Source organism: Aotus nancymaae, unplaced genomic scaffold, assembly GCF_030222135.1.
Source record: "Aotus nancymaae isolate 86718 unplaced genomic scaffold, 86718_ANA_hifiasm-v0.15.2.pri h1tg000108l, whole genome shotgun sequence".
NCBI classification, from domain to species: Eukaryota; Metazoa; Chordata; class Mammalia; order Primates; family Aotidae; genus Aotus; species Aotus nancymaae.
Window position 1 is genome coordinate 18,013,741 of NW_026988523.1, and position 26,930 is coordinate 18,040,670.

A 26,930-nucleotide genomic window follows, 5' to 3' on the forward strand; every position below is an offset into this window, starting at 1 on the left:
TTTATGAAGCAAAGAGGCTTCACCATTCTGTAGCCTCTGCAGGAAGCATTAGGGAGGCCTCAGGAAACTTATAATCATGGCAGAAGGCAAAAGGGAAGCAAGCACATCTTACATGGCCAGAGCCGAAGGAAGAGAACAAAGGGGGAGGTGCTACACACTGTTAAACCACCAGATCTCATGAGAACTCACTCACTATCATGAGAACAGCAAGGGGGAAATCTGCCCCCATGATACAATCACCTCCACCAGGCCCCTCCTCCAACATTGGGGATTACAATTTGACATGAGATTCAGGCAGTGACACAGATCCAAACCATATCACTTAGGATAAGCAAGTTATGAGCTAATCTATTAACTATATTCAAAATATGTTTATTTTGCCTATTTTTATAAGTCAAATTCCCATATAGATGAATTAAGAAAAATCTAAACATTGATAAGCCATTTATTTTTAAAAACATATTGTTCAGTTGTGGCATTTAACCTAATTTAATTTTGTTTAGGTTCAATAAATAGAGGGATTCTGAAATTGCCATGTTTCTTTCAAAGGTGAAAGTTCAATGTACCAGGTATATCATATACTCTTATGCACCACACACACACACACACACACACACACACACACAGGGTTATTACTGAACTGTTGTCATACTGATTCAAAAATTCATTCACAAATATCCAGTGCCCATGAATAATGCACAAAGTACTATGTTAGCTGCTGTAAAAGATAAAAATATGGTTACAAATATAAACTCTCTAGGAAATAAAAAACAAACATAGTCTAATAACAGGTTGAATGTGGTGACTGCCATGAGAATGGTAGAGAGTGAGTTCTCTGAAACTTCAGGGAGAGAAAAAAATCATGCTCATCTCAAGTGGTAAGAGATGGCATCATAGAGGGGGGGCCTTTTCAACCAGATTAAAAGATTGCCAATATTTCAACAGCCAGAGATCAATAGCAGACATTACATTTGAGGGAGGTGGTAATAACAAGATACCGATATGAGAAAGGTCAGTCCTTGTTTGGAGAAGAACAAGGGATGCTGATTGCTTAGGTAGTAACATTTATAAAGGGAAATTATAGAGGCTGCAAAGTTGGAGGAGGTTCTTTAACCTGTCCTAAAAAAGCACTAATGCTGCTTGAGAGACAACTGTACATCAACTTCAGAATTCCCACGCGAAGAAAAGTGATCTCTGTAGTCACATTTATGAGCCTGCTAACTATACAACTGTGAGCAGTTGGGAGAACCCATAGAAAAAGGGAAGCTGATGTAATAACAAAGAATGGTGACTCCAAAGTTTAATTGACTTGGTTTTTAATCCTGGCTTCATAATTCAACTCCATGAGACACTTAGCAAATTAACTATCTGTATTTCAGTTTCTTCATCTATAAAATCAGTCTTAAGATTTCAGCAATTTGACATAAACTAAAATTGAAAATAAATTTTTAGAATGAAAGGTTCTCTTTATTTAAGATAATTATGATTTAAATTTCCACTCTTTTATCATCTATCACTTTAGGGAAATGGTTGTGTGTCTAAGTGCCTCCCTTCATTTATAAAGCAAAAAAGAAACACCCACTGTTTTTACATAAGAGAGGAATATCAACAGGGTAAATTTACAATATAACATGAACAATGATTTAATTCAAATTCAATCTGTTGACAATTTATGTTTAATATGCCTGTATAATATACCAATAACTTCTTTGTTGTTTTTAATATCTTCCAGCACCTCCAGTTTTCATACAAGAACCTGCTGACGTGTCTATGGAAATTGGCTCGAATGTGACATTACCTTGTTATGTTCAGGGTTATCCAGAACCAACAATCAAATGGCGAAGATTAGACAACATGCCGATTTTCTCAAGACCTTTTTCAGTTAGTTCCATCAGCCAACTAAGAACAGGAGCTCTCTTTATTTTAAGTAGGTTGAAGAAAATATATTTTGTATAAATATGTACTTTTATATTATACATTTATGTTTTATACATAGGTGTTGCTGTTTAAAAGAGTAAATTCTTCCCAACGTATTTTATGTCATTGCACTTTACTTTGAAATAGGACTGGCATTTTATATTTGGGAATTGTCATGAATGAGTTATATTTTATTCAAATGTATGTCATTAATTTATTGTAAGGGCTTATGAAACAATATGACTTCATACCTTACCATTTCTTGTTGCAAATAGAGTCACCTGGCCCACTATGTAGATAAATGGTCACATTACCTTGATTCTTGTAACAATTGTTGTATAGGAAAGTAAAATATTACTAGTAGTCAGTTAACTTTATTTATTTTGTCCAACAGTACATAACAACATGCATAGGAATGCGTCAGAAACTCCTTTATTAAAAGCAGTGTCCACCTAAAGCAAAAGATCCCATCACCCCCAAAAAAGTCAAATACTTCCTCATCCAAAAGTTTTATGAGATATTCAGTATTCAGATATTTGGAAGCCCCTTGTATTTTTTCAAATAATGCTAAGAATAATTGCATGGTGTTACCAGGGGAGGAAAAGCATTTAGATAATTAATCGTGTTTTTAAAAATAATGAGATGTTTGGGGTATTTTATAGAAAGCTTTCAATCAGTTATTGCCAAGTTAATTATTTTTATTACTTTTTGTGGGGAGGTGGGTACAGAGTCTCATTCTGTTGCCCAGACTGGAGTGCAGTGGCATGATCTCAGCTCACTGCAAACTCCACCTCCCAGGTTCAACCAATTCTGCTGCTTCAGCTTCCTGTAGCTGGGATTACAGGTGGGCATGACCACGCCCAGATAACTTTGGTATTTTCAGTAGAGACAAGGTTTTACCATGTTGGCCAGGCTAGTCTCACACTCTTGACCTCAAATGATCCGCCCACTTCATCTTTCCAAAGTGCTGGGATTACAGGCGTGAAGCACTGTGCCTGGCCCAAGTTTATCAACAAATGTGCATTGACCACTTAAACTTTGAGATGTAAATTAAATTGTCTGATAACGAGTGCTTCAGTGTTCAGCTCTGTGGTGAGCTCTATGGTGGACAGAAGTCAGATATAAGGTCTCTCACTCAGGTAGTTTGCAGTCCATTTTCTGAGTGGATGCCCATAAAAGTAGCTACTGGGAAGTACACATCCGATTGGGTCAGATTGTGCATGACTTGAAATGTAGAGGTGAACAAATGGATTTGATGAGCTAGAATTTAGAGAGCTCTGCTCCCAGTTTGATAGACAGGAAAAGGTACATGAAAGTACTGTTTCAGAACAACACCGCTACAAGATAGGAAGAGAAATGAGAGAAAGGGAACATTGAAAAACTCAAATAGTGATGAAGAGAAACAACCCAGAGGTCAACAAAAAGTGAGACCTGAAAACAAGTTGATCAAAAGAGATGAAAGAAAAGAAAGAATAAAAAGAATAAAAGAGTCCAGTATCTTGAGCAACAGTTGCCTGTCAAAATTAAAGTGACTGGAAGGAAATTAGTGATTATAAACTTGGTTCTCATAGTATGTTGTATTTCTACACAAATTAGTCCAAGAATTCGTAATATGAAAAATATCCTAGTTAGAACTAATGTATGATTTATTAATCGGGTGGTTTGCTGAATTTTTATTTCCAAATGAATGTTTGCTATGTAGAATGAATGCAGCCTTAGTTTACCAGATGTGGTTCTACCAACTAGATGCATATGGCTAACAGAGGAATGGAAAGTTTGTCATGGTTCTTTATCTGAGGTAATATGGAACTATTCATACTGGTTCAAACCTCACCAATAGATTAAACTGCTTATTTTGGTTAAGATATTTATAAGATTACACCCATTCCCCTATTTAAAATCCTTTCTTTCCTTCCTGATTGCTCACAAGATAAAACCACAATCTTGAGAAGGTACCAGTCCACCTCTTCAACTTCAGTCTCCTGACTATCCCCACACAACCTCTAACTCAGGATGTGTCCCCAGCTTCATGGCTCCCAACCCCTCTTTAATTACAAATATTTTATAATTTCCTTTTATTATCTTAATTCTATTTGTTTGATCTAACTACATAATAAAAAATTTTTTAAATATCTAACACATACAAAGGAAAAATGAGGGAAAGTAATTTATATTAAAATATATATTTCAATATGTAAATACTCTGGCATTGTCTGCACAATATGTGTATACATTTATGTGGCATCATTATGAATTCAGTAGCTCAAATGCAGACTCATGCAGGATTATGGGATTGATGACTCAAAAACTCCAAGCTGGTAAAGTGATTTTCTAAGATGATATGCAATTAGTACTAAAGTTCTGTCTGTCTTCTGCCTTTACAGAATTAGGTTGTAAACTCACGTAGTTACAAAATTATGAAATACCCACATTTCCAGTGGGAGCTTCAAAATCATGCGGGACATGGGATAATTGTTCCTTTGCGAATCTGCTACGTTTCACCCCTCTAGTTTTTGCCTACCTCTTTAGTTTTTTGCCAGCAGGCCTCACCAGTCATTGCACCAACCAAAAAGTCTCCCCTGCAAACTTCTAACATGCCTCCAGGGTGGTGGTGCAGAGTCCATTGATGGTGCAGCTTTCCATTCTTTGTACAGGCCATGATTTTTCTAGTCATACTCTTGCCTTTGTAACCTATTAGATTTGGACTGCCCTTCCTGTATTCTACCCACTCAGATACTATTACCTTGATGTGAATCCTTCTCTAATTTTCTTTCATGCAGTTACTACTGCCTCTGCTTCCAGAGCACATGGTCTGGAACTCTGTTAGCACTTACTACACTGTGGTGTGATGGCAGGTTTCTGTGTATGTTTCATCCCCTACCAGAAGGCAGTGCTACACTTTCCATCCACAGATCTCAGCACTGTTCCTGGCACTTAGTTAATGCTCCATAGATGGAATTGGATGAGTAAATGAGTTCTTCTTTTTAGACTTATGGGCAAGCGATAAAGGAACCTATGTTTGTGAAGCTGAAAACCAGTTTGGAAAGATCCAGTCAGAGACAACGATAACAGTGACCGGACTTGGTAAGATCAATTGAATGTCTGCATACCATGGTCTTCAAAATCATCAGACTTCTTTTACTATGTCATCTCTTGCCTGTGCCACTTAAAAAAAAGAAAGATAACTAATTACTAGACCAGCCTTCCCTTCCCTACAACATTTCATATTTCTTAGAATGTTAGTCCTGGAAATATGCTTACAGATTATCTGCTCCAAAATGAAGGTCAATTTAAATAAATTGTTTTAAATCTAAATATGAATACACACATGCATACACACACAAACCCACACATATTAGAGTCGTGGTCTTTTCTGATTCCTTTTTTACATTTGTTATTTTAGTCAACATGGAATTATTTTTGTGTATGATATGAGGTAAAAATATGATGTCATTTATTTCCAAGTGGTAAGACATTTGTTGCAATATCTGTTATTGAATATTCTCTTCCCAGTGACTAAAATACCCATTTGATCACATGGTAAGTTTATGTCTCCATATCTAATCCTCAGAATTCTATTTCTGCAATACTACTACATTATTTAAATTATTATAGCATTTAATGTAATTTTTATATCTGCAGATACATGTTTCTCATTAATATCCTTTTACACAATTTTTAAAATATGGCTCCATTTGTCTATATGTAAGTTTTCCAAGTAAAATCTCTTATGGAGTTTGCTTTTATGTTAAATTCATTCATTAATTTTTGGAGAATTCTTGCAGCCTGAATCTCCTGCTTTAGCTTCCTGAGTAGCTGGGACTACAGGCATGGGTCACCATGCCTGGATAATTTTTTTTTTCCTGTAGAGACAATGTCATATTGCTCAGGCTGGTTTCAAACTCTAGGCCTCAAGGAATCCTCCCTTCTTGGCCTCCCAAATTGCTGGGATAACAGGTGTGAGCCACTGTGCCCAGACCATCTCCCTGTCAGCCCTTCTGATAAGTTAATAAGATGTCTTATTTTGGAGTTCTTATGTCTTCTACTACTTGGTAAATTGTCTTTCTTACTAATAAAGATGAAGAGTCTTCAAGTCAGCTAAAAAAAAAAAAAAAAAAAAAATTTTTGGAGAAGGGCGTATTTATAATACTTCTTTACCACGCCACCTAGGAGAGTCTACCTCATAGTATTTGCTGAAGCTATTACAACAGCATCCTATTTGCTCCCATTTCTTCCAGTCTACTTACAGTTTTCAGATTAATATTTCCCCCCAAAATGGTCCTGATGATTCTACTGTTCCATTTATAAATGCTTTAAGTTACTCTCCATTTGTCTGCTGAATACAGTGCAAATATCTTGACTTGACATTTCAGGCCTTCCATGCCATACACATCCTTTTTTTACCTTCTTTATTTCTACACTAACGTATTACCTGTCCTTTTGCATCCCCCCTACTTAGAAGGAGACTTTATCTTTACTTTTAAAATCATACTCATTTTCATGTAAAAATTTTGTTTCTGAAAACTCAAGTTTTTATAGCATGTCTAATAGTCTTTAGGGCCTGTAAGGTAGTTTGCCTTCCTTTCGGGTGAAATAGAGTTGAAGGTGCCTGTGCTCTCTCTGATTTAGTTGCTCCACTTATTGGAATCAGCCCTTCAGTGGCTAATGTTATTGAAGGACAGCAGCTTACTTTGCCCTGTACTCTGTTAGCTGGAAATCCCATTCCAGAACGTCGGTGGACTAAGAATTCAGCTATGGTAAGAACATTTTAAATGCGTGCATTCACATTCCTAATTTTCTTTTCTATTCTCCTCTGCTTTTCTTTCTTTCTGTTTGTTTGTTTTTTGAGACAGAGTTTTGTTCTGTCGCCTAGGCTGGAGTGCAGTGATGGGATCTAGGCTCACTGCAACCTCTGCCTCCCAGGTTCAAGGGATTCCCATGCCTCAGCCTCCGGAGTAGCTGGGATTACAGGTGCCCTCCACCATGCCCGGTTAATTTTTGTGTTTTTTAGCAGAGATGGGGTTTCACCATATTGGCCAGGCTGGTCTCAAACTCCTGACATCAAGTAATCCATCCACCTTGGCCTCTCGGAGTGCTGAGATTATAGGCATGAGCCACTGTTCCTGGCCCACCTTCCTGATTGTCTTGAGTAAGAAGTAATGTATTCTAATCACTAAAATATCAATTTAATAAATATACAAAAATATGTTTTTTATAAGTATACCAAAACTTTTCTTTATTATTAACATATTTTTGTTATTCATATTATTTTGGCATTAATAAAATGGAGAAATAGTGTTGTAATTTTCATAATTTTATATTAAATTCAGTGTCACTAGTAAACTCCTTTCAGAATATAGAAAAACTGAAGCAAGTATTGTTATTTTCATAGCACTTAAATATTTTTGTGCTCTTCTTTGTAGTATATTATAAAATGTTAATATTCCCATAAAATTCTTCCATTTTATATATCAATCTTTATTATTATTAACTTTAAACATTGTATCTTTCATTATGAACTATATAAAAATAAATAACATTTATTGTCATTTATATCATTTATATGAAAATAAATATATAGTCAATGTTTTTCAGTGTAAAATTTTTATGAAAGGATATAAAAAATATTTATAGTTCTATGAAATTTTTTTCTATAAATAAGCTATCTATGGCAATACATTTTCTTCTGGCTCAGAGGATTTTTCCTTTCATTTTCCAGAATATTGGGACTCACTCTGTTCTTGAAGTACCGATTAGAAATGAATATGCTTGAACCCGGAAGGCGAAGGTTGCAGTGAGCCAGGAGTGTGCCACTGCACTCTAGCCTGGGTAACAGTGAGAATTCGTCTCAAAAAAAGCAGGGGGGGATTAAATCCATCTAAGTGGATGTAAAATTTCATATTTGCATAAAAACCTGAGAAAAATTAGTAAACCTCACTTAAAAATAAATGCCCTTGTAGAATGATAGTATTTGAGCACTAAAGTATCTTATATGTTGTGTGGATAGATGATACAGATTTAGAGGTGATCATTGTTAACTGATAATATTACCAGCCTTCCCTGACACAATTCATACATCACATATTGTCCACTAATATTTGCATCTATTACCTAACAAGGGTGGATATTCGGAGTAAGTCATTCTCCCTTGGCATGAATAAGTACCTGTGTGCCAAAATAAAAATATCAAATGACTTGCTAGTGGTAATAAGGTCTTCTTGGAAAAGAACAATTTAAGCCAAAAGTAATAATGATAGTAAAATTTGGGTTTTGAGTGATGACAAAATTTACAGAAACATTACACAAGTCATGTCTATATCTTTCTTTTTTTAGCTTGTACTTAACTCTGATAAATATTAATAGGTATAATTTCTTGGAGATATATCAGGATTAAATTGTACTATTACACTCTTGGTAACATTTATGCTCGTCATTTTTCACTTAAGAATATTAAAATTTTTTGTCTATAGACTTTTAGTAACCCAGTTGGAAAAAAAGAGCAGATTCATTTTTGACTCTCATAAATCCTTTCTTTTTAAATTAAAAATTACCTTTTTTTTTCCTTTAAGTTGCTCCAAAATCCTTACATCACTGTGCGCAGTGATGGGAGCCTCCATATTGAAAGAGTTCAGCTTCAGGATGGTGGTGAATATACTTGTGTGGCCAGTAACGTTGCTGGGACCAATAACAAAACTACCTCTGTGGTTGTGCATGGTAAGACACACACCCAATGTAATTGTTTCCAAACTGTGTTTAAAGTAGTCGTTTCTATGTTTTAATCAAATAACTCTGTTCCTCTACAATTAGATATCTCTTATTAATTGTTATTTCTTATTTCTTGAACAATATCTACATTGTTAATGTTGTTTCCAGATTTCCCTTTTTTATGTACACAAAAAGACATTCTTGGGAGTCACCAGCTGAGTCTGGCCAAGGGCTTTTGTAAGTGGTTTCTTAATTGTTAAAAGTGAACTCGGCTCTCAAAGAATTACATTTAAAAATACATTTTAATTTCAGACAAGCTGAACTCATTACACCCTCCAGATTGCCTTTTCTTTTTGTGTTGTGCAACAAGCGTGTCCTTACTAATGACCCCTTTGTGCTTGAGCTAGAAATGACCTAAGCTTTTCTAAAGGTCACCTCATGTGCTCCAAACAATCTTCTTGCATGTTTAGTAACTCAAAGGTCACAAATAAGAAAATCCAGAAGCAGTCTTTTTCCATTCGTGACTAACAGTAACCAGCTTTTTACATCTCGATAAATAATTGACAGCTTCATACTTTAAGAAATTGTCATAACTTTTTTGTGTACTTCCTTTAAAGGCTTTGGAACATTGCTTTTTTTAAAAAAAAAAATAGCATTGAAAACATCTTTGTGTACAGGGCTGAATGTCTTAGGGAAGAAAGTACTAGAAAATACTTATTTTTAGTAGTTGATTTATTCTTTATTTAGTATGTGGAGAGTCCAGTAGTTTTCAAATTTTGTTTGGTCTACTGACAATATCAGTGACTGCAGGCCATCATCTTTTGTTACGCCTGTTTCTCTTAAACAGCCTCCACCACCTTTCTCAGTTTTATGTTAAGTATCCACCAATATCATTAGATATTCTTGAAGAAATATTATTTTGAAGAAATATTAAAACAACACTAAATTAGTTATAACCTAGAGGAATAAATGCAAACTGACATATTAGATATGGTTGTGTAACTATTTTTCAAGAAGATCAGACCATAGATTTCCTGGAGAGTGCTTATAGACTGCTTTGAGAATCTTGTGTAGGAACGCCCTCATGCCATCCCCCTTTGGCTTCTAGTGACTGCCTAGAATATTGTGTTAAAAGGGTTCTGAGGTTAAATTTTCACTTGGGTGAAAAAAATGGCAGGATTAATTATGATGTCTTTCCTATCAGAAGGACAAAAATACAGACAAACCAACGATATGGTATAGTGGTGCAAGTTTTAATGTTAATAATTAAAAATTAAGAGATCACAACATTCATTGGTCCAGCTTAGTCAAAAATAAGTAACTAATTTAGTCAGTAAGGTTAAAAAATTAGTACAGCCATTTGGCGTTAACTAAATCTAGCAGCCATTTAGAAGATGGATGTGATACAGCATAGCAGCTCTCTGTACCTCTGTATTTATGTTAATTAGCAGTGCTGTTCCTTCATCATTCTGCCTCTCCATTTTTAAGAATACTCATTAAAGTCTGTCAATCCCATTCTTAAAATAATGAATGAATACAAGTATAAATGTAAATGAAAATAATGAAAGTTTGTCATATTGGTTTATATAGATTGACAATCTGAAAAGAAACTTCTCCTCCACACCCAAATGTCATCAGATTTCAACTGTTGCCTTAATTTGCCACTTTTCTTTATTGCTGTCAAACTCAGTATGTTTTTATGAAAATGGCTTATTCCATGTTGCCTCAAATTGACAGCATAGTTGAAAGATGAATTTTCCATGATGATTCTGAAAATTAAATTTCTTGCTTTAGAGAGTAGCCTGGCATTCTTGTATAGGGCTGGGTATTTGCTGCCAATTCTTTAAGAAGAAATTATCTAAAGAGTAACTCAGCCATAGGAAAATATGAGTATGTATCTTATCTAATCTAAGCCTTCCAAGGAATTTTTTGCACTGTGGTTTCTGGTGTCTCTAGTTCTAAAAAATTTCTCAGAGTAGTTATGATAATCCTTAAAAAATCTAATTTTAAGGAAGAGAAATTATGAGTGATTGAGCTCCTGGGAGCAGTTCCAGTCTCATCTTTCCAGAGGATGGAAAGGAAATGCCTGTTATAGATTGGGCTTTTATTGTCTTCCTTTCACTATGTTAGGAACTTTCATATATGGAAGCTTCCTTAATCAAAATCACTATTCTGAGAACATCGAATATTGATAATTTCTGTTTGTGAAAGTTGGTTCTGATTATGATTTACACATAATGGAGGGATTAACCTTCTTCCTTTTCCTTTTGCTTCTACTCATGTTAATTCTTCAGTTGCTTTCTAAAGTCAAAGGTATGTTATTCTTCTTACTGAAAAATATTGACTTAGAATCCTTTTAGTCTTTAAAATGTAAACTCTTGGCTGGGTGTGGTGGCTTATACCTATGATTGCACCACTTTGGGAGGCTGTGGCAGGAGGATTACATGAGCCCAGGAGTTCAAGACCAGCCTGGGTAACACATCGAGACCGTGTCTTAAAAAAAAAAGTAAACTCTTAAGATTTGAGTTTTACCATTGAATTCTTCTTAAGAAAACAAATCTTTTTATCCAGGTTAAATTTAGTACCTCACTTAGATATTTAATATGTAGTGCTTAAACAGCCCATTTGTTTGAATGTAGGCTTATGTCAGCTTATTGAAGCTTAATGAGTAAAGGACAGTGATTGGAGATATGCATTAAATGTGTAACTCTTTGAGTGCAATTCTTTCTTGGGTTTCCAGCAAAAAAAAAAAAAAAAAACGAATTTCCTTTAGTCCTCTCTTATTTTTGATAGGAAAGTCTGCTTATTAGATATCACTTACTACTTCATTTTAAGTTTTTATTGCATTTTCCAGATCATAACTACTTTATTTTCTTTGTTTAGCACACTCCTTTACAGAGATTATCCTACACTTTTATCAGAAAATGTTAAATAATTGCTCATTTTTACAAACATTAATGTTATGCTGAAAATTTTAACTTTAAATAGGTGAGTCTAAATGGAAGAACAGGTGCTCAGATACCAAATACTACTTCCCTTTTCAGTTCTGCCAACCATTCAGCATGGGCAGCAGATACTCAGTACAATTGAAGGCATTCCAGTAACTTTACCATGCAAAGCAAGTGGAATTCCCAAACCATCTGTCGTCTGGTCCAAGGTAAATGAGACGTCTAGTCATATTTCCTGAAGAGCAGAGTGTAAAGTTCACCTGCAAGTTATCCCCAGTCTTGAGCAGGAGGCTGGGGGAGTGAGGCATGGGAAGAAGAAAAGTCAGTAAAGCGTTTCACTGAGCTGCTTTCCTCTGTGGCTGGACAAATAACCTTTAATGTGCTAGAAACCCTCCAAGAAACCATATAGATGCACCTCAGAAGGATCCCTCTGATGGACAGGAAGTGAAGCATTTATACATGACATAGTCCCTCATTCCCCAGAGAAGCTTACACGGCTGCACTTCCTGGCTGCCTGTGCACAGGCTGAGTGGCCTTCTGGGGCTTTGGATAAAGCCCTGAGTCCAAAAAAAACCTTAAGTGCATGAAGGATGACCCTGGTGGAGTATGTGGAGCTATCCACTAGAGCTGCACTGAAATTAAGAGGCGGCTTAGGGATGTGGCATAGGGCGAAAAAGGATCTGCCATGAGATGTAAAGTGTATAGAAAAGTTCCTAGGTTGTGCTATGGAAGTGTTCACTGTAACATTGCTAGTACCATTCAAACATCAAGTAGGTGATTTCATTAAAGACCTTTTAAGGTCCCTTTTAAGTAATATGACTGCATGGATTTTCCTATTTATAAAGTTCTATGGTATAGTCACAAATTCTATGTATGACTAAAAATTATAAGACATATATACAAACCAATTTATTCCCCTCTATATCTCTGTCGTGTTGTTCAGCTTTTACTTGTATTTTGCATTGAAGAAAAGCCCATTTCCTGAAGAACTCCTATTATCCTTGAGCAGCCACAAATAGGACTTGGCACATTTTCTGTAAATGAATTTGAACCCAGCAGATACAAAGTAATATAAAGTAATGACATGCTAATGAAGTGTGGCATTTGTGTAATTAGCACTACTAGTGTTTTCCCATACCATCAAGTTCTATCTATTTAAAATCTCTGAAATATGGAGAAGTTGGTGTTGACATTTGTAAATAAATTAAAAGGTTAGCTTTTTAAAAAATTCTGGACAGAAAAGTCACAGTGGTGAAGCTCATCCCCAAACTGCACAGTACCTAGCACTGAATAGAAGTTTAATGCATTGTAAGGAAAATGCAAAAGTGAAATCTTTCCAGGTTGGCCTTTGTGCTGTGGCCACGCACAGAGGTTAAGAACCTGGGCTCCAGAGCCTGGCTGCTGGGTTCCAATCCCAGCTCCACCACTGATGGGCTTTGTGATCTTGGGCAAGTTACTCTACTCCCCTCTCCTATGCTTTAATACTCTAAATTGTAAAATGAGGGTTGTGGTAGTTGCTACTCATAAGATTGTTGTGAGTCTTAAAATGGTTGACTCAGGTGAAGTGCTCAGAACAGAGCCAGGCATAGCGCAAGCATTGACCGTACCATCCTTACCGTGACTTATTCCCTGCCTTCTTAAGTAGCTCTGGAATGAAGACGATATGATTTGGTATGGAGAAATATCACTTTCAGTACTTTTATTTGTCTAATTTTTCTATAAATAACTTTTTTCAAGTTAGCATTGTAAAATGTAGTCTATTTCCCCCTTGGAGATTTTTTTTCTCTCTCTATTCCTCTTCCAGACATTAAGTCACTCTTTTATGGTCTTAAAAAAATCCCTTTGCTTTTTGCTGTGTTTTGCAGAAAGGAGCGCTGATTTCAACCAGCAGTGCTAAGTTTTCAGCAGGGGCTGACGGCAGTCTGTATGTGGTGTCGCCTGGAGGAGAGGAGAGTGGGGAGTATGTCTGCACCGCCACCAATGCCGCCGGCTACGCCAAAAGGAAAGTGCAGCTGACAGTCTATGGTGAGAGCTGGTGGAGGAATGGTTTTTATTGACATTGTCTGTCTGTGCCAAAACTCACAGTTCTATCCCCAGTACTGTTACCAGATGCATGTACCCCTAAAGGAATTGCTCCCCCAAGTTTATATATATATATATATATATATTTTTTTTTTTTTTTACAGAAATGCATTTTTTGCTGCCAGCCAAAATCACCTCTACTTAGATTCTAATTTTAAGGAATGCAATCATAGTCTTTTGGAAAAATTTTATGGTGTTTCCCAAAAAGTATGCTTATTGCACCCAACCCTCTTCAGTAACACCAGTTAGTTAACACTCCTAGCAAAGCCAAACCTCAACAATGTCTTGGTTAGGCCCTCAAGGAGTCACTTATACAGATGGTAAGACTCTGAGAGGGCCTTGCAGCTGATCTCTTCGTTGTGTGACTAGGGAAAGTTTTCGTCGTTTCTCTTTTAGTTCTCACAATAAATGTATTAATGGAAAGTTTTAGCTTATGTCCTGAACAGCATCTTTTTATAAATTACTTCAGAACATTATTAGTAGTCCACATTTTAATGTAAATTAAAACTGTGCTTTGTTTTCAATGTACTATTTCCCTTCCAAAACATGTGTTTATTTTAGTAAGGCCCAGAGTGTTTGGAGATCAACGAGGACTGACCCAGGATAAGCCTGTTGAGATCTCCGTCCTTGCAGGGGAAGAGGTAACACTTCCGTGTGAAGTGAAGGGCTTACCTCCGCCCATAATTACTTGGGCCAAAGCAACCCAGCTCATCTCACCGTTCTCTCCAAGGTAGGAGATCTGGGATGAATTGCAACACATGAAAATGTAATAAACCTCTTGGGACAAGATGGCCACGCCTATTCAGGTTTTCAAATGTCTTAAAAAAAATCACCTTTAAAATTGAGATAATTCACACGTACATCTGAGTCTACAGGAAGTATTTATAACATCTGAATCATGCTGCTGACATCTTTAATGTCAAAAATCCTAACATTCAGCTTTGCCATAATTTTCCACTGGTGCATTTTACAAGATAGTTATTAAAATGGAGCAAAATTCTATGAGGTTCCTGTTAGCCCAATGTGTAAGCACACGTAGATTTCCATTCATCCCATAAGAGCAATAAAATACAATAGGCACACTGTAATCTCTAGGATTTGACTTTCATTGGATGGTTTTTGTAAGTCTTCTTGCTTAAACCCTTATACAAATATGGGCACATTGAGACAATATACTGTATTTGATAGGCTAAGTGACATAACAAGAAGAATGGTGGAGCTTTAAAAGCACAACCTTTGTTGCCATCCATCTATGAGTTTAAATTTTCTCTTCCACTTAAAGTTTGCATGAAACCTTTGGCAATTTTTTTTTTTTTTTGAGATGGAGTTTCGCTCTTGTTACCCAGGCTGGAGTGCAATGGCGTGATCTCGGCTCACCGCAACCTCCGCCTCCTGGGTTCAGGCAATTCTCCTGCCTCAGCCTCCTGAGTAGCTGGGATTATAGGCAAGCGCCACCATGCCCAGCTAATTTTTTGTGTTTTTAGTAGAGACGGGGTTTCACCATGTTGACCAGTATGGTCTCGATCTCTTGACCTCGTGATCCACCCGCCTCGGACTCCCAAAGTGCTGGGATTACAGGCGTGAGCCACCGCGCCCGGCTACCTTTGGCAATTTTTAAGGGGTCTCTCTCTGAACCTCATGTTTCCTATTTATAAAATGGGAACAATACTCACCTGAGAGAATTATATAAGATAATGTACATTTCAAAGTCACTGTCTCTAGTTCTCGGTTACTATTTTAACTCAACGTCAATGCAGTTACTGATGAAATAAGAATTAGTCACTAATCTATAATTTTCTTTAGAATTATTGATATATAATTATGAAGGTATAAATTTATGCAAGTATAGTTTACCTACTGCTAGTGAAGGAAAAAAATTAAGAAGGAGTTTATATAATTTTATCATTTGTTTGAAAAAAGTATGTGTTTTGAATGTTTCTGAGTAAAAAATTACAGTAATACAGATCAGAAAGTTCTACTGTTTCCTTCCTCAGTTGCAATTTCTTTTCCCTTTTCCCAGGGGCAAACACTGCCACAAACTTGGTATGCAATCTAGACATACATCCTTAAACAATGTAGAATACTGTGTATTGTGTTTTCAATTTTGTTTTGTGTGTCTGTTTGCAATTTGCCATTGTAACAAATAGTGTATTATTATTTTGTTACTTGCTCCTCAACATTTATCCACTATTATACATAGGGATTATATTTATTCATTTTAACTCCTACGTGCATATTCTGTATTTCATTTTTTTCATTCCTCTATGGACATTCTAGTTTGTCTATTCTTTTTTTTTTTTAAAACAAGGCTTTTCAGAGAATATCTTTGTATATTTCTCTTTGCATACTCGTGCATGATTTTCTTTATGACCTATATGCAGAGCTACAATTCCTGGTCAAAGCAAATTCCCATTTCCAGCTTTGCAGGCATTCCTAAATTGCTACTCCCAAGGGGCAGTATTGATTATCCATCCACCAAGAGAGTATAGATGTACCTGTTTCCATGTTCTAATCAGTTCATGGTATTGACTGACTTAGGAATTTTTGCCAGTTGGTGGGTGTAAAGTGGTATTTTGTAATTGTTTTAATTTTCATCTGATTGACTTCAAGTGAACTAAGAACGCTTTTACCTGTTTGTTGGCTATTGGTGGTATTGGGGAATAACCTGTAAATTTGTTGCAGTTTTCTGGTGACTTGTCTTTCTCTTATGGAATATAGAAATTTGGTCTTTATTTTTGATAATAACCTTTTTTATTTTATATGTGTTGAAAATGTATTCTCTCAGTCTATTGCTGTGGTTTCAAGTTTATGTGTGGTGTCTTCGGTTGTACAGAAGGTTTCAGTTTTTAAGGAGCACAATGTATTAATCTGTTCTTTTTGAGATGTGTACTTTTTGTATCTTCTTAATGTGGAGAAGATTGTAAACACAACCTTCAATGTTTAATTCTATTTTAAGTTTTGTTTTTCACATTTTGGACTTCAGTCTATCTGAATTTTAAATTTTGTAAATAATATCAAGTAGTGCTCTAATTTTATTTCTTTATTTTCCCATTTGGAAAGCCAGTTGCCCAACATCTGTTTGAGTAGTCAATACTTGCCTTACTTTTTGTAATATCACCTCTGATGTTGCATGTTACATGTTGAGTTCTCACATATGCTCAGGTCTTTTTTGAGGACTCTGTGCTTAACTATTTCTTCATTTGCAAGTCTCTGGGCCAACAGCACTCTTCATTGACTTAGCTTTATAAGAAATCTTGGTATTAGGTAAGTCTACCTAGTCTTCACTATCCTTTAAAACCATTTTAACACAACGCAATAATATTTTTATATGTAGATCTGGCTCACCCAAATGCATTATTATTCAATAGGAGGAATATATTCAGATATTTTTAAGATTTCCTTTAACATGTAGAAAATAATAATGAAACATTCAAAATAAATTCAAAGTTAACTCAAATATACATTTGTTTTATAGAACAGAAAGATGTTTAATTATTTGGCAATTTTCAGACCACTAAGATTTAAAAGTAAAATAAATCATGTTTTTGTGTTTTCAGAAAGATCATACACAAGATAATTATGAAAATTCCTAACTTTTAAGGTGTATAGATATACATTACAGATGGGAAAATGGTTTAAAAAACTACTTGTAGAGTAGTAATTTCATACTGAAGTGTAGCTGCATAGGGGATATTTAAATTCTACTGTTCCCTGGTCTACTACATGGTTTCTTTCTTTTAGACACACATTCCTCCCTTCTGGTTCAATGAAGATCACTGAAACCCGCATTTCAGATAGTGGGATGTATCTTTGTGTTGCCACAAATATTGCCGGGAACGTGACTCAGGCTGTCAAGTTAAATGTCCATGGTGAGTTTTGAAATGAGAGCATATGATAACCCTGTGGACTGGCCATAAGAAAACCCATAATCCTAGTTTGTTTGATAGTTAATTTCCAAATTGTATATAGAGTAATTAAAGAAAAAAATTCTCTGAAACCTGAGACTTGCAATTTACTTTTGTTTATTCTGAAAACCTTTCCTGCTATTTACAAACAATCTTCTATTTCTTCCTTTATCAAAGAAACTGTATTAAATTTTTGGATCTCAGTTTTTCTAAATGTCAACAGTTACTTATTGCTATTATTGTTGATATACAGTAGTAAAAAATGTGTTTAAGCTGGTAGCATTTTATAGAACCCAATACAAATTTTAAAATAATAATTTAGTAGTATTTAAATGATCATTTTCAATATTTAAAGATCTCAGCAACTGAAAAAATTCTGTTTCCAAGGATTCTTTGACTACGACTCCCCAGTTAGTTTGCTTTATTCCTCCAATCCACACACTCCATCCAGTTCTTCATTCATTCAACACACTGAGTGCATACATTACACCAGTCATTATGTAGATGAAAGATATTCAAGTATCAGAAGAAATTAGCTCAGATAGTATTGATCTGATTTCATTTTCAGATGAATTGCCACAATCGTGTCCCTGTTGATCATGGGGTTTGAAGTTACACAAAAGTTCTGTCATTCACTAGCTCTAGGGCATCATGCATATTAACTAACATTTCTTATCTTTAGTTTTCTCTTTCATAAAATGATAGTATTATCACCAAATATATAAGGTTGTTGTTAGTGACAGCCTTTAGAAAGTGTTCATTAAATATTAAAGAAAAAAAGACAGAGAAATTGGGCTTTTTCGGGATGTATGGTACATATATTCTAATTATATCCTTGTGGCTCAACTTGATTCTACAGTGCACAATGCATGTATGTGGAAATCAGGAATCCTTTGCTGGTATTTTGATAAATAACTGCATTGAAATTTCTAAAGGAACATGATAAAAGGAAGAGATAGAGGCTCTTTGTGATTTTCTTATCTGAAATTAGCAAAGGCTTTCATGGGAAACTTTTCTTATTGCCTGACTGATCCTTCTATAAAGAGAAAAAAAACTGAGTACATGGAGAGAAATGTTTTTTGGTTACTCCCTTATATTATAGAAATTATCTGGATTGCCTTTTAAGAGAGTTTTTAACCTAAAGTTATTTACAAATTAAAAGAAGCCTAATGTTTTAAAATGCTTGTTGTTCTTCAAGTTTGGAACTAAGAGTTTTATACTTATTATTTCCTGCAATCCTTGCAGTGTACCGGCATTACAGGCTATTTTCTCTGGATTATCAAGAAAACAGGCCTCAGGAAGTTTACTGGCTTGCCCTAGATCACCTAGCTAGTGAATGGTCCAAGCCCAGGTCCAAATCTTGAAATTGTTTCACTTTTTCATGCTGTCTATTGATAAGGAGCTCTCATTTAAAGAGAGTAAAGGAAGGAATTTGTAAAAGTTGGATTATTAATACTTAGTTATTATTTCTAGTTCCTCCAAAGATACAGCGTGGACCTAAACATCTCAAAGTCCAAGTTGGTCAAAGAGTGGATATTCCATGTAATGCTCAAGGGACACCTCCTCCAGTAATCACCTGGTCCAAAGGTGGAAGCGCCATGCTGGTTGATGGAGTGCAGCATATTAGCAATCCAGATGGCACTTTAAGCATCGACCAAGCCGTGCCCTCAGATACTGGCATATATACATGTGTTGCTACTAACATAGCGGGCACTGATGAAACAGAAATAACGCTACATGTCCAAGGTGATTTTTGACACAGAAAAATATATGTATGTGGGTTGGGGAGTAAGGAAAAAGCCCTGGAGCTAAATAGATTATCTTGTATAATCTTAAATCACTTTAGAAAGTGGCTCACGCCTGTAATCCCAGCACTTTGGGAGGCCGAGGCAGGTGGATCACCTGAGGTCGGGAGTTCGAGAGTAGGCTTACCAACATGGAGAAACTGTCTCTACTAAAAAAAAACTACAAAATTAGCCCAGCTACTCGGAAGGCTGAAGCAGGAGAATCGCTTGAACCCGGGAGGCGGAGGTTGCAGTGAGCTGAGATGCTGCTACTGCACTCCCACCTGGGCAACAAGAGTGAAACTCCGTCAAAAAGAAAAAATAAAAAGAAAGAGTTCTATATAACTTTTATGACTCTTTAACTTTGAAAGGAGTACCATTCCCAAAAGAAATGAAACATACCATTTCTAAACCTGCATGAATTTTTGTATGTTTACTTTTGAAACGAAGTTGTCATGGATCATGTAGATAACGGAAACAGTCTTAGGTGATGCCCCGCCCACTATTTTTGGTTTGGGAGACATTGTGGCAAGAGTGAGTTGGAGTAGGCTTTCACCCCACAGTGCTGGGGTGTACTCAAAACAGAGCCCTAGGAAATCTGGGTCTGCTACTTCTCTATTAATACTGATATTTGTTTTGAAGATTTAAAGATCGATGTTTATTTCTTCAAACAACAAATATCGATCGAGCTCTTGCCAAGCATCTGTCATGTTCTAGGTGGTGACGAGAAAGTAGCAACAAAGACAAAACCCCTGCTTTCATGAGCTGTTCTAATGTGAGTAGTCAGAAAGCAAGCAAACAAATAAGAAATACAGATTATGAAAAGTGCTTTGTAGGAAATTAAAATAAGGCAGTGGTCCTCAGAGTTGCCTACTTTAGATTAGACTATCAAGCAGGACTTCTCTGAGGAGGTGATCTTTAGAGTGAGATCCTCTGCACTGGAAAGATCCAGCCACATGGAAATCAAGGAGAACAGCATTCTTGTCAGAGGGAATACTAATACAAAGACAAGAAGAAAAGATAAGCAGGATGTACTTAGCACAGTACTAGATAGTCTTAGTGCTGTCCTGAGTATTAGTACTAATACTGTTCTAAGTATTAGACAGTACTAAGGGACCTGGCCCATTGCAGCTTTGTTGGATGGTTGGCTCGAGCACTAATGGAGAAGTTTTCCTGTTCATTCCACAAACTTTATTGGGTTTTCATGTTTATAGTTGAATGAGAAAGATAATAATTCATGAAATCTCATAACTACATAATTAGACATTGGTTAGTGCCATCATGAAATGGTGGAAGACTCTATATGAGCTTTTAACAGAAAGACAAATCACAGAAGTCTTCCCTAGGGGTAGAGACATGTCAGCTGAGATTTGAAGGGTAGGTAGAAGTGAGGGGCAGCCCTTCCAAGAGGATGTAGAGAGAACTTTCTGGGAGAAGGACATAGACTATTAAGAGAAAGGCACTGGGTCATGTCTAGGTAGAAAAGTTTGGCAGCTGGAAATAGGAATCATATTTAAAAGAATATTCAGGAGAGATAGCAATTCATCAGTGTAGGTAGTTAATTGTGCCTTAGGAGAGTTTGAAATTGCTCAAAGAAAGACTGTGATGATGTATTTATTTTCCTAATAGAACCACCCATAGTGGAAGATCTAGAACCTCCATATAACAATCCATTCCAAGAAAGAGTGGCCAATCAACGCATTGCATTTCCATGTCCTGCAAAAGGTGTGTAATACTCATAGTTACAGGCCTTAGCATAATGTTCTGTTATATTGTTTCAGAATCCTGTGTTGAACTCAAAATGTCATCTTTATAAAATTCCACATCAGTCCTTGTTACGTTTGAGCATAGTAGAAAATAACCTATCTATCTTTCAGATAACAGTTCTTTGAATAAGTATTTTTTTTCCTTTCAGGTATTTTATTGCTTTCAATGTAAAGACTTTCCATTCTTTCAAACTTACCTAGTCTCACATGTTTTTCCAGATAGTTCAGATCCTTCCTGCTACTTCTTATTTCATTCTTTTTTTTTGGCAGATTTTCTCTTTACAATGTCATAGCTGGAGCTATTCAAAATATTCCAGATTTATCTCAATCAGGCAGAGGTATAATAAGGACTATTTCTTTGTTCTGGACACTTCTAAAAACCTCTTTTCCTAGATCTACTCTTAACTGGTAATTCTAGGGCCAGATCGTAACTTGTCTCTTGGAGGCTTATTCAAGCCCTCCCTTTCCTTGAGTTTCTGGGATTTCTATCCTACCATGTTTCCTGGCGAGAGATTGGTATTCTCTCTCCTCAGGGGATTGTGAAAAGCACTGTCACTATCACCCTAACAATGCCAAGTAGGTAATTAAGAACATCCTCTCTTTCAAGTGTGCATTCATCAGCAGTGATTCAAAGCAGGTTTGTAGCAGTTCTGGCAAAGTCCAAGCAGTAGTTTTTCCGTAACCTCCTGAGGGCCTCCAGGTGGCTGGTACTATTTGTGCTCCCCCATGTGCCTTTTAGCAGTTGTTCCTGGGCAGCAGCAACTGGAGGCCCTCATAGCTGTCTCTGTTTCTGTGGCAAGCTTTTCGACCTCAACAGTAACTGTCGCCAGTGATTACTTTATTTTCTACCAATATTAACAGAAAAATAACAAGCTTTTCAGATACCTAAAGAATTATCAATAACTATTCCCAGAGTCACTGAGAATTAGGGAGGTGAAGCTGGGAGAGGAGGTCTTCTTTAGAAGGGTTTAAAGTTCAGGGAAGTACCACGAGTGCTCACTCCCTCTGGACACGCTGGTGGCGCTGTTGCTTGTTGTTCCCCACTGGATTCCTGACTCCCAAGCTAATTTCTTGTTTTGACTTCCCTTTTCCACCTAGAAAAACATCTCTTCCTTACTTCCTCATTTTCACCTAGAATATAATGCTTGAATCCATTTAAAGTTACTAGACACCTTTTTCATTGTCTTTTACTATGAATTTCATCTTGCTCATAGTTGTTCTGTCATTTAAAAATTAAAGGTAATACAACTTCTTTCTTCTGTTTGTTCATTTACATTTTTATTAACTCACCAAATATTAATTAAGTAGTCTGATTAAAGTTTATAAAGGAATGACTGGGATGTAAGGAAATGATTACAGCCTCCTTTTTTCTTGACCACATGGACAGGCAACTGGAGTCCATCAGTTTAACATTTTTGTTCTCATCAGTCAACATTTATACTATGAACACAACTGAATAGGCCAATCTTTAATTTTCTTCCATAAATTTAACTTTCATAGTCGCTTTTTAAGCCTTTAACTCAATTTAAGTGTAACTTCAATGACGCATTATATGTATTTCTGCCATACTTTTATGTATATCCTGGATTATATGTCCATCTTTTAATATTTTGCTGTTGCTTAATACAGGATTATTAACAATGTCTGATGTAATCATGTAATTTTTATTTAAGGTGTTTTCTTCTTATCATTATAGATATTACTTTTTTTAAATGCTTAGAATAATCCTGGCACAATGTTTGCTAAATAAATACGTTGTTAGTATAGATTTAATGTTTATTTCCAGTATTCCTTTTGATTGTATTATACACTCAAAGACTGTTGTATCATTTTTTTTCTCAAGAGTATATCATTTCCATTTATTCTAATCCAGGAAAGCTATTTGTCTCACTACTTTCTCATCTACCATTCTAAGAATTGAGCTATTATCCTTTGTTTAACAGAATGAGATCTCCAAAGGAAGCATGGACAGTAGAGTGTCCTCATCTCTGCAATATCAGGCCTTTTTAAAAAGGGAATTATAAAACATCATTTCTCTACATCATATATACACTCTGTTTGGTGGGCGCAATCTCTATGTTGTATTTCTGTGACAGTGTCTTTTTTTTTTCCTCTGTCTTTATTTCACCCTAAAACTCTCCCATATCCAGTCCATAGGATTAATACAGTTCCTGTCCCACCAACAAATTACTGTGACCTCACTAGTCAAGTGCTTTACTTACTGTCTTCTGAATGTTTACATAAAAACAACTTTGTTCAAATTTTACCACAAGTCTCTTAAGACCCCCCAGGATTTAGAGGCATTAACTAACATCATCTCTTCATATTTCCATACCAGGAGAACTATCTTGAAAGTAGCATAGTACCCAAAGTTAGAAATTATTGTCATAATTAAAACTTTATTTCTCCTTGATATATTTGATATTTAATAATTTCTGATTTTGTTGTGTAATACCACAAGACTTTAATTTCTTATTTAGGTACCCCTAAACCAACCATCAAATGGTTACACAATGGAAGAGAGTTGACAGGCAGAGAGCCTGGCATTTCTATCTTGGAAGATGGCACATTGCTGGTTATTGCTTCTGTCACACCATTTGACAATGGGGAGTACATCTGTGTGGCAGTCAATGAAGCTGGAACCACAGAAAGAAAATATAACCTCAAAGTCCATGGTAAATGTAGTTAAAATCGTGTAACTGACTATGTGTGCCAAGTCTCCAGTTCTTAAATGTTTAAATTAGTCTCTTAGTGTAGTATCATTTAATATTAATGTGAATAGCTGTAACACCAAACAGAAATCTGATGGTCTGCTTGCATTTATGGTTTGATTTAAAATTTCATGTAATTTTTATTGTGATTTTATATCATTCAAAGTTCAAATGGTAGAAAAAGATACATAGAAAAAGTCTCTGAGCTGAGCCATCTACTTATCCTCTATTTGGATAAAGGAAAGTGTGTGTGTGTGTGTGTGTGTGTGTGTGTGTGTGTGTGTATCTCCCCAAAGATATTTTATGCATATACAATGAAATATTTTATCCTCTTTTTATTTATAAAAGCACACATATGATAGAACATTATATTAACATTCTTCCCCTTCTCTATTTCACTAAACAATCTATCTTGGAGATGATTTAATGTTCCTAACTATAGCATCTCATTGTATAGATATACAATGATTTATTTAACCTTTTTCTAATAATGATGAGCATGTAGATTGTTAACAGTTGTTTTTATTAACCTTTAATGAAATATTGTATATATGTCATTTCACATAGCTGAAAGTGTGTATATATATATTAAAATTTGATGAATACTAGTTTCTTTAGACACTGGGTAATATTCATCCCCATCAACAAAGTAGTTAGTCTCATGTGACTTAACTCCAGAAGCTTATATTTTGAGTAATATGTGGAATAAAAGTAGATTCTCCCTTAAATTTGTCCCGAATTTAATCCTAAATTTAAAACCTTGAAATAATAAAGTAAAAATCCAATAAGGATTGTTATTATAAATACATTGATCAAAACTTTTTATTTTACAAGAAAGCATATGCTTGAATATGTCTAGCTTGTCTAGCCATCAAATATCTAAGAATCTACTCTATAAAGGCCCTTATAAAGAAACTCTATAAATAATATTTATTATAAAACTACCTAGCTATGACTCCTCTCTTTTTGCAGTGCCTCCAGCAATTAAAGATAAAGAACAAGTTACAAATGTGTCAGTGTTGTTAAATCAGCTGACCAATCTCTTCTGTGAAGTGGAAGGCACTCCATCTCCCATCATTACGTGGTATAAAGATAATGTCCAGGTAAATAGAGTCATCCATATATATATAATTCCTTGCCTCTGTATCTGAAGTAAAGTTTTCAGATGTTCATTTCGTACTACTACTAATATAAACATTCTACTTCAATTTTTAATCATGCATTTTTATTAGGATTGGAAGTAACACTGACCATTTTGGCCCTTAAAGGTGACTGAAAGCAGCACTATTCAGATTGTGAGCAATGGGAAGATACTGAAGCTCTTCAAAGCCACTCCAGAGGATGCAGGAAGATACTCCTGCAAAGCAATTAATATTGCAGGCACTTCTCAGAAGTACTTTAACATTGATGTGCTAGGTAAGAAATACATCCTTTTTAGAAAAACTACAATTCAGAGGCATTTCTTACCTAAAATAGAGCTGACTATATGAAATAGTAAAGAGAAGAAAATAAATTTACAGAAGAAATATAGTTTCATTCTATTACTTTTGTCCTTATTATTTGTTAATCAGAACCATATGATATAGAAATTTTGAAGGGTTTTGTTATTTATAATACAGAGATGACTTTGAAATACTCAAAAGTAGTACTACTATCTTGTGTAAAATAAATTATTACTCTTATCAGTTTCTCCAGTTAGGTAGGCAGGATATTCTTTGGGAAGTGGCTACAACAGAGTGATACAGAATATAACACATTCATGCGTGCACAACCTGAAGCTGCTAGGCTGTACTTGAACTGGAGAAGGTAGTAAATCCACTTTCCCCTGCATTCTAATTAACTCTTGTAACTAAATCAGTCCTGATTCTAATTAAGTAGGGAGCAGCTGTAATAAATTAGGATGTAAGGCATTTTAATGGTAATCATATATTTAAAATTTTATAATTTTAGTTTGTGAAATTATATTTGCCATTTAAAGTTCACTTTGTGATAAAATGACTTTCTTCCTTTTCAATATTTTGCTTCTTACAATGAGCATATAATTTGTAAGTCTTGAGTAGAATTGAGTTTGAGGAATGATACTGCATAAAAGTAATATTCATAAACTGCTATAACATAAAAATAATTCCTCCCATTAGTCTTCTCAAAGCCTGAAATTTTTCTTTCCTCAAAATCACCATTATTATATTTAAGTATAGGTTATAAAGACAAATTAAGAAATCATTCTTATCATGAGTCTTGTTGGCATTATTTTCATTGGTACTCATCTGCTCCCTTGACTTTGAATTCCATCTGTCTGCTGATGACTCCCAATTTTTTATCTCCAGTTCAGACTTTTTCCCTGAGCCTAGGGATACATAGCTAATTTTCTCCATGCTATTGTGACTTGAATCTCTTAGTTGTGTATCAGACAAAAGAGTCCCAGTGAAAGCCAGTTCCGGGTGCCTTTGTTGATCCCCATTCTAGGGACTGGTACCTCCATCCACTCACTTGCTTATTCCAGAACCTCCAGGTTCTCACTACTACCTTTTCCCCAACATTTCAAATCTACATATTTCCTGTTATGTCTACTTCCTAATTCTTTGGTGATCAACTTCTTTTCATGCTTCTGTGAAAGTCTATCATCATTTATGAGCTGAATTAACATCATGGCCTAAGTGCTCACCTGAATCCACTTTTTGCTACTGTAATCCATTCTTCACATACGAGCTCGTGTGGCCTTAAAACACAAATGTGATTACCCCTCAGTCCTCCCCTACTGAAATCCTTTAGTGGCTGGTCATTTTTCTGAGGATGAAGACCACTTTAAGATGGTATGAAGGGAGATGATGAGAGAGTCAGGGAAGTATTCAGGAGCTCTTTAATATGATTGATAATCCCGAGAATAAAAACTAGCACATTCTTTTTCATGTTATATTGCATATCAAATTTACCATCTTAGTTTTTTAAAAGACACAGGTAATGTATTTCAAGTAGCACAACAGTATATGTAGAATTTGAATAAGAGTAATGTTCATTGTCATTCATTATCCAAAATGTATGGCAGTAGCAAATTACATTATATAAGCCTCACTGATATAATTCTAAACTACTTTTGCATATGAGTTTAATA

At 35.5% G+C, this 26,930-nt stretch overlaps 1 protein-coding gene across 3 annotated transcripts in view; it reads left to right on the forward strand.

Annotated features, from left to right (window-relative positions):
* Positions 1 to 26,930, forward strand: part of HMCN1 (hemicentin 1) — a 443,485-nt gene that overhangs the window by 236,351 nt on the left and 180,204 nt on the right. For all 3 annotated transcript variants that reach the window (XM_012444401.2, XM_064370607.1, XM_064370606.1), the window contains exons 16-28: positions 1,733 to 1,927; positions 4,906 to 5,001; positions 6,547 to 6,674; positions 8,487 to 8,631; positions 11,667 to 11,779; positions 13,436 to 13,595; positions 14,214 to 14,382; positions 17,394 to 17,521; positions 19,031 to 19,303; positions 20,971 to 21,066; positions 23,588 to 23,782; positions 24,791 to 24,921; positions 25,087 to 25,234. In XM_012444401.2, coding sequence (XP_012299824.2) covers positions 1,733 to 1,927; positions 4,906 to 5,001; positions 6,547 to 6,674; positions 8,487 to 8,631; positions 11,667 to 11,779; positions 13,436 to 13,595; positions 14,214 to 14,382; positions 17,394 to 17,521; positions 19,031 to 19,303; positions 20,971 to 21,066; positions 23,588 to 23,782; positions 24,791 to 24,921; positions 25,087 to 25,234 — 1,977 coding nt within the window. The remainder of the gene's footprint in view (positions 1 to 1,732; positions 1,928 to 4,905; positions 5,002 to 6,546; positions 6,675 to 8,486; positions 8,632 to 11,666; positions 11,780 to 13,435; positions 13,596 to 14,213; positions 14,383 to 17,393; positions 17,522 to 19,030; positions 19,304 to 20,970; positions 21,067 to 23,587; positions 23,783 to 24,790; positions 24,922 to 25,086; positions 25,235 to 26,930) is intronic.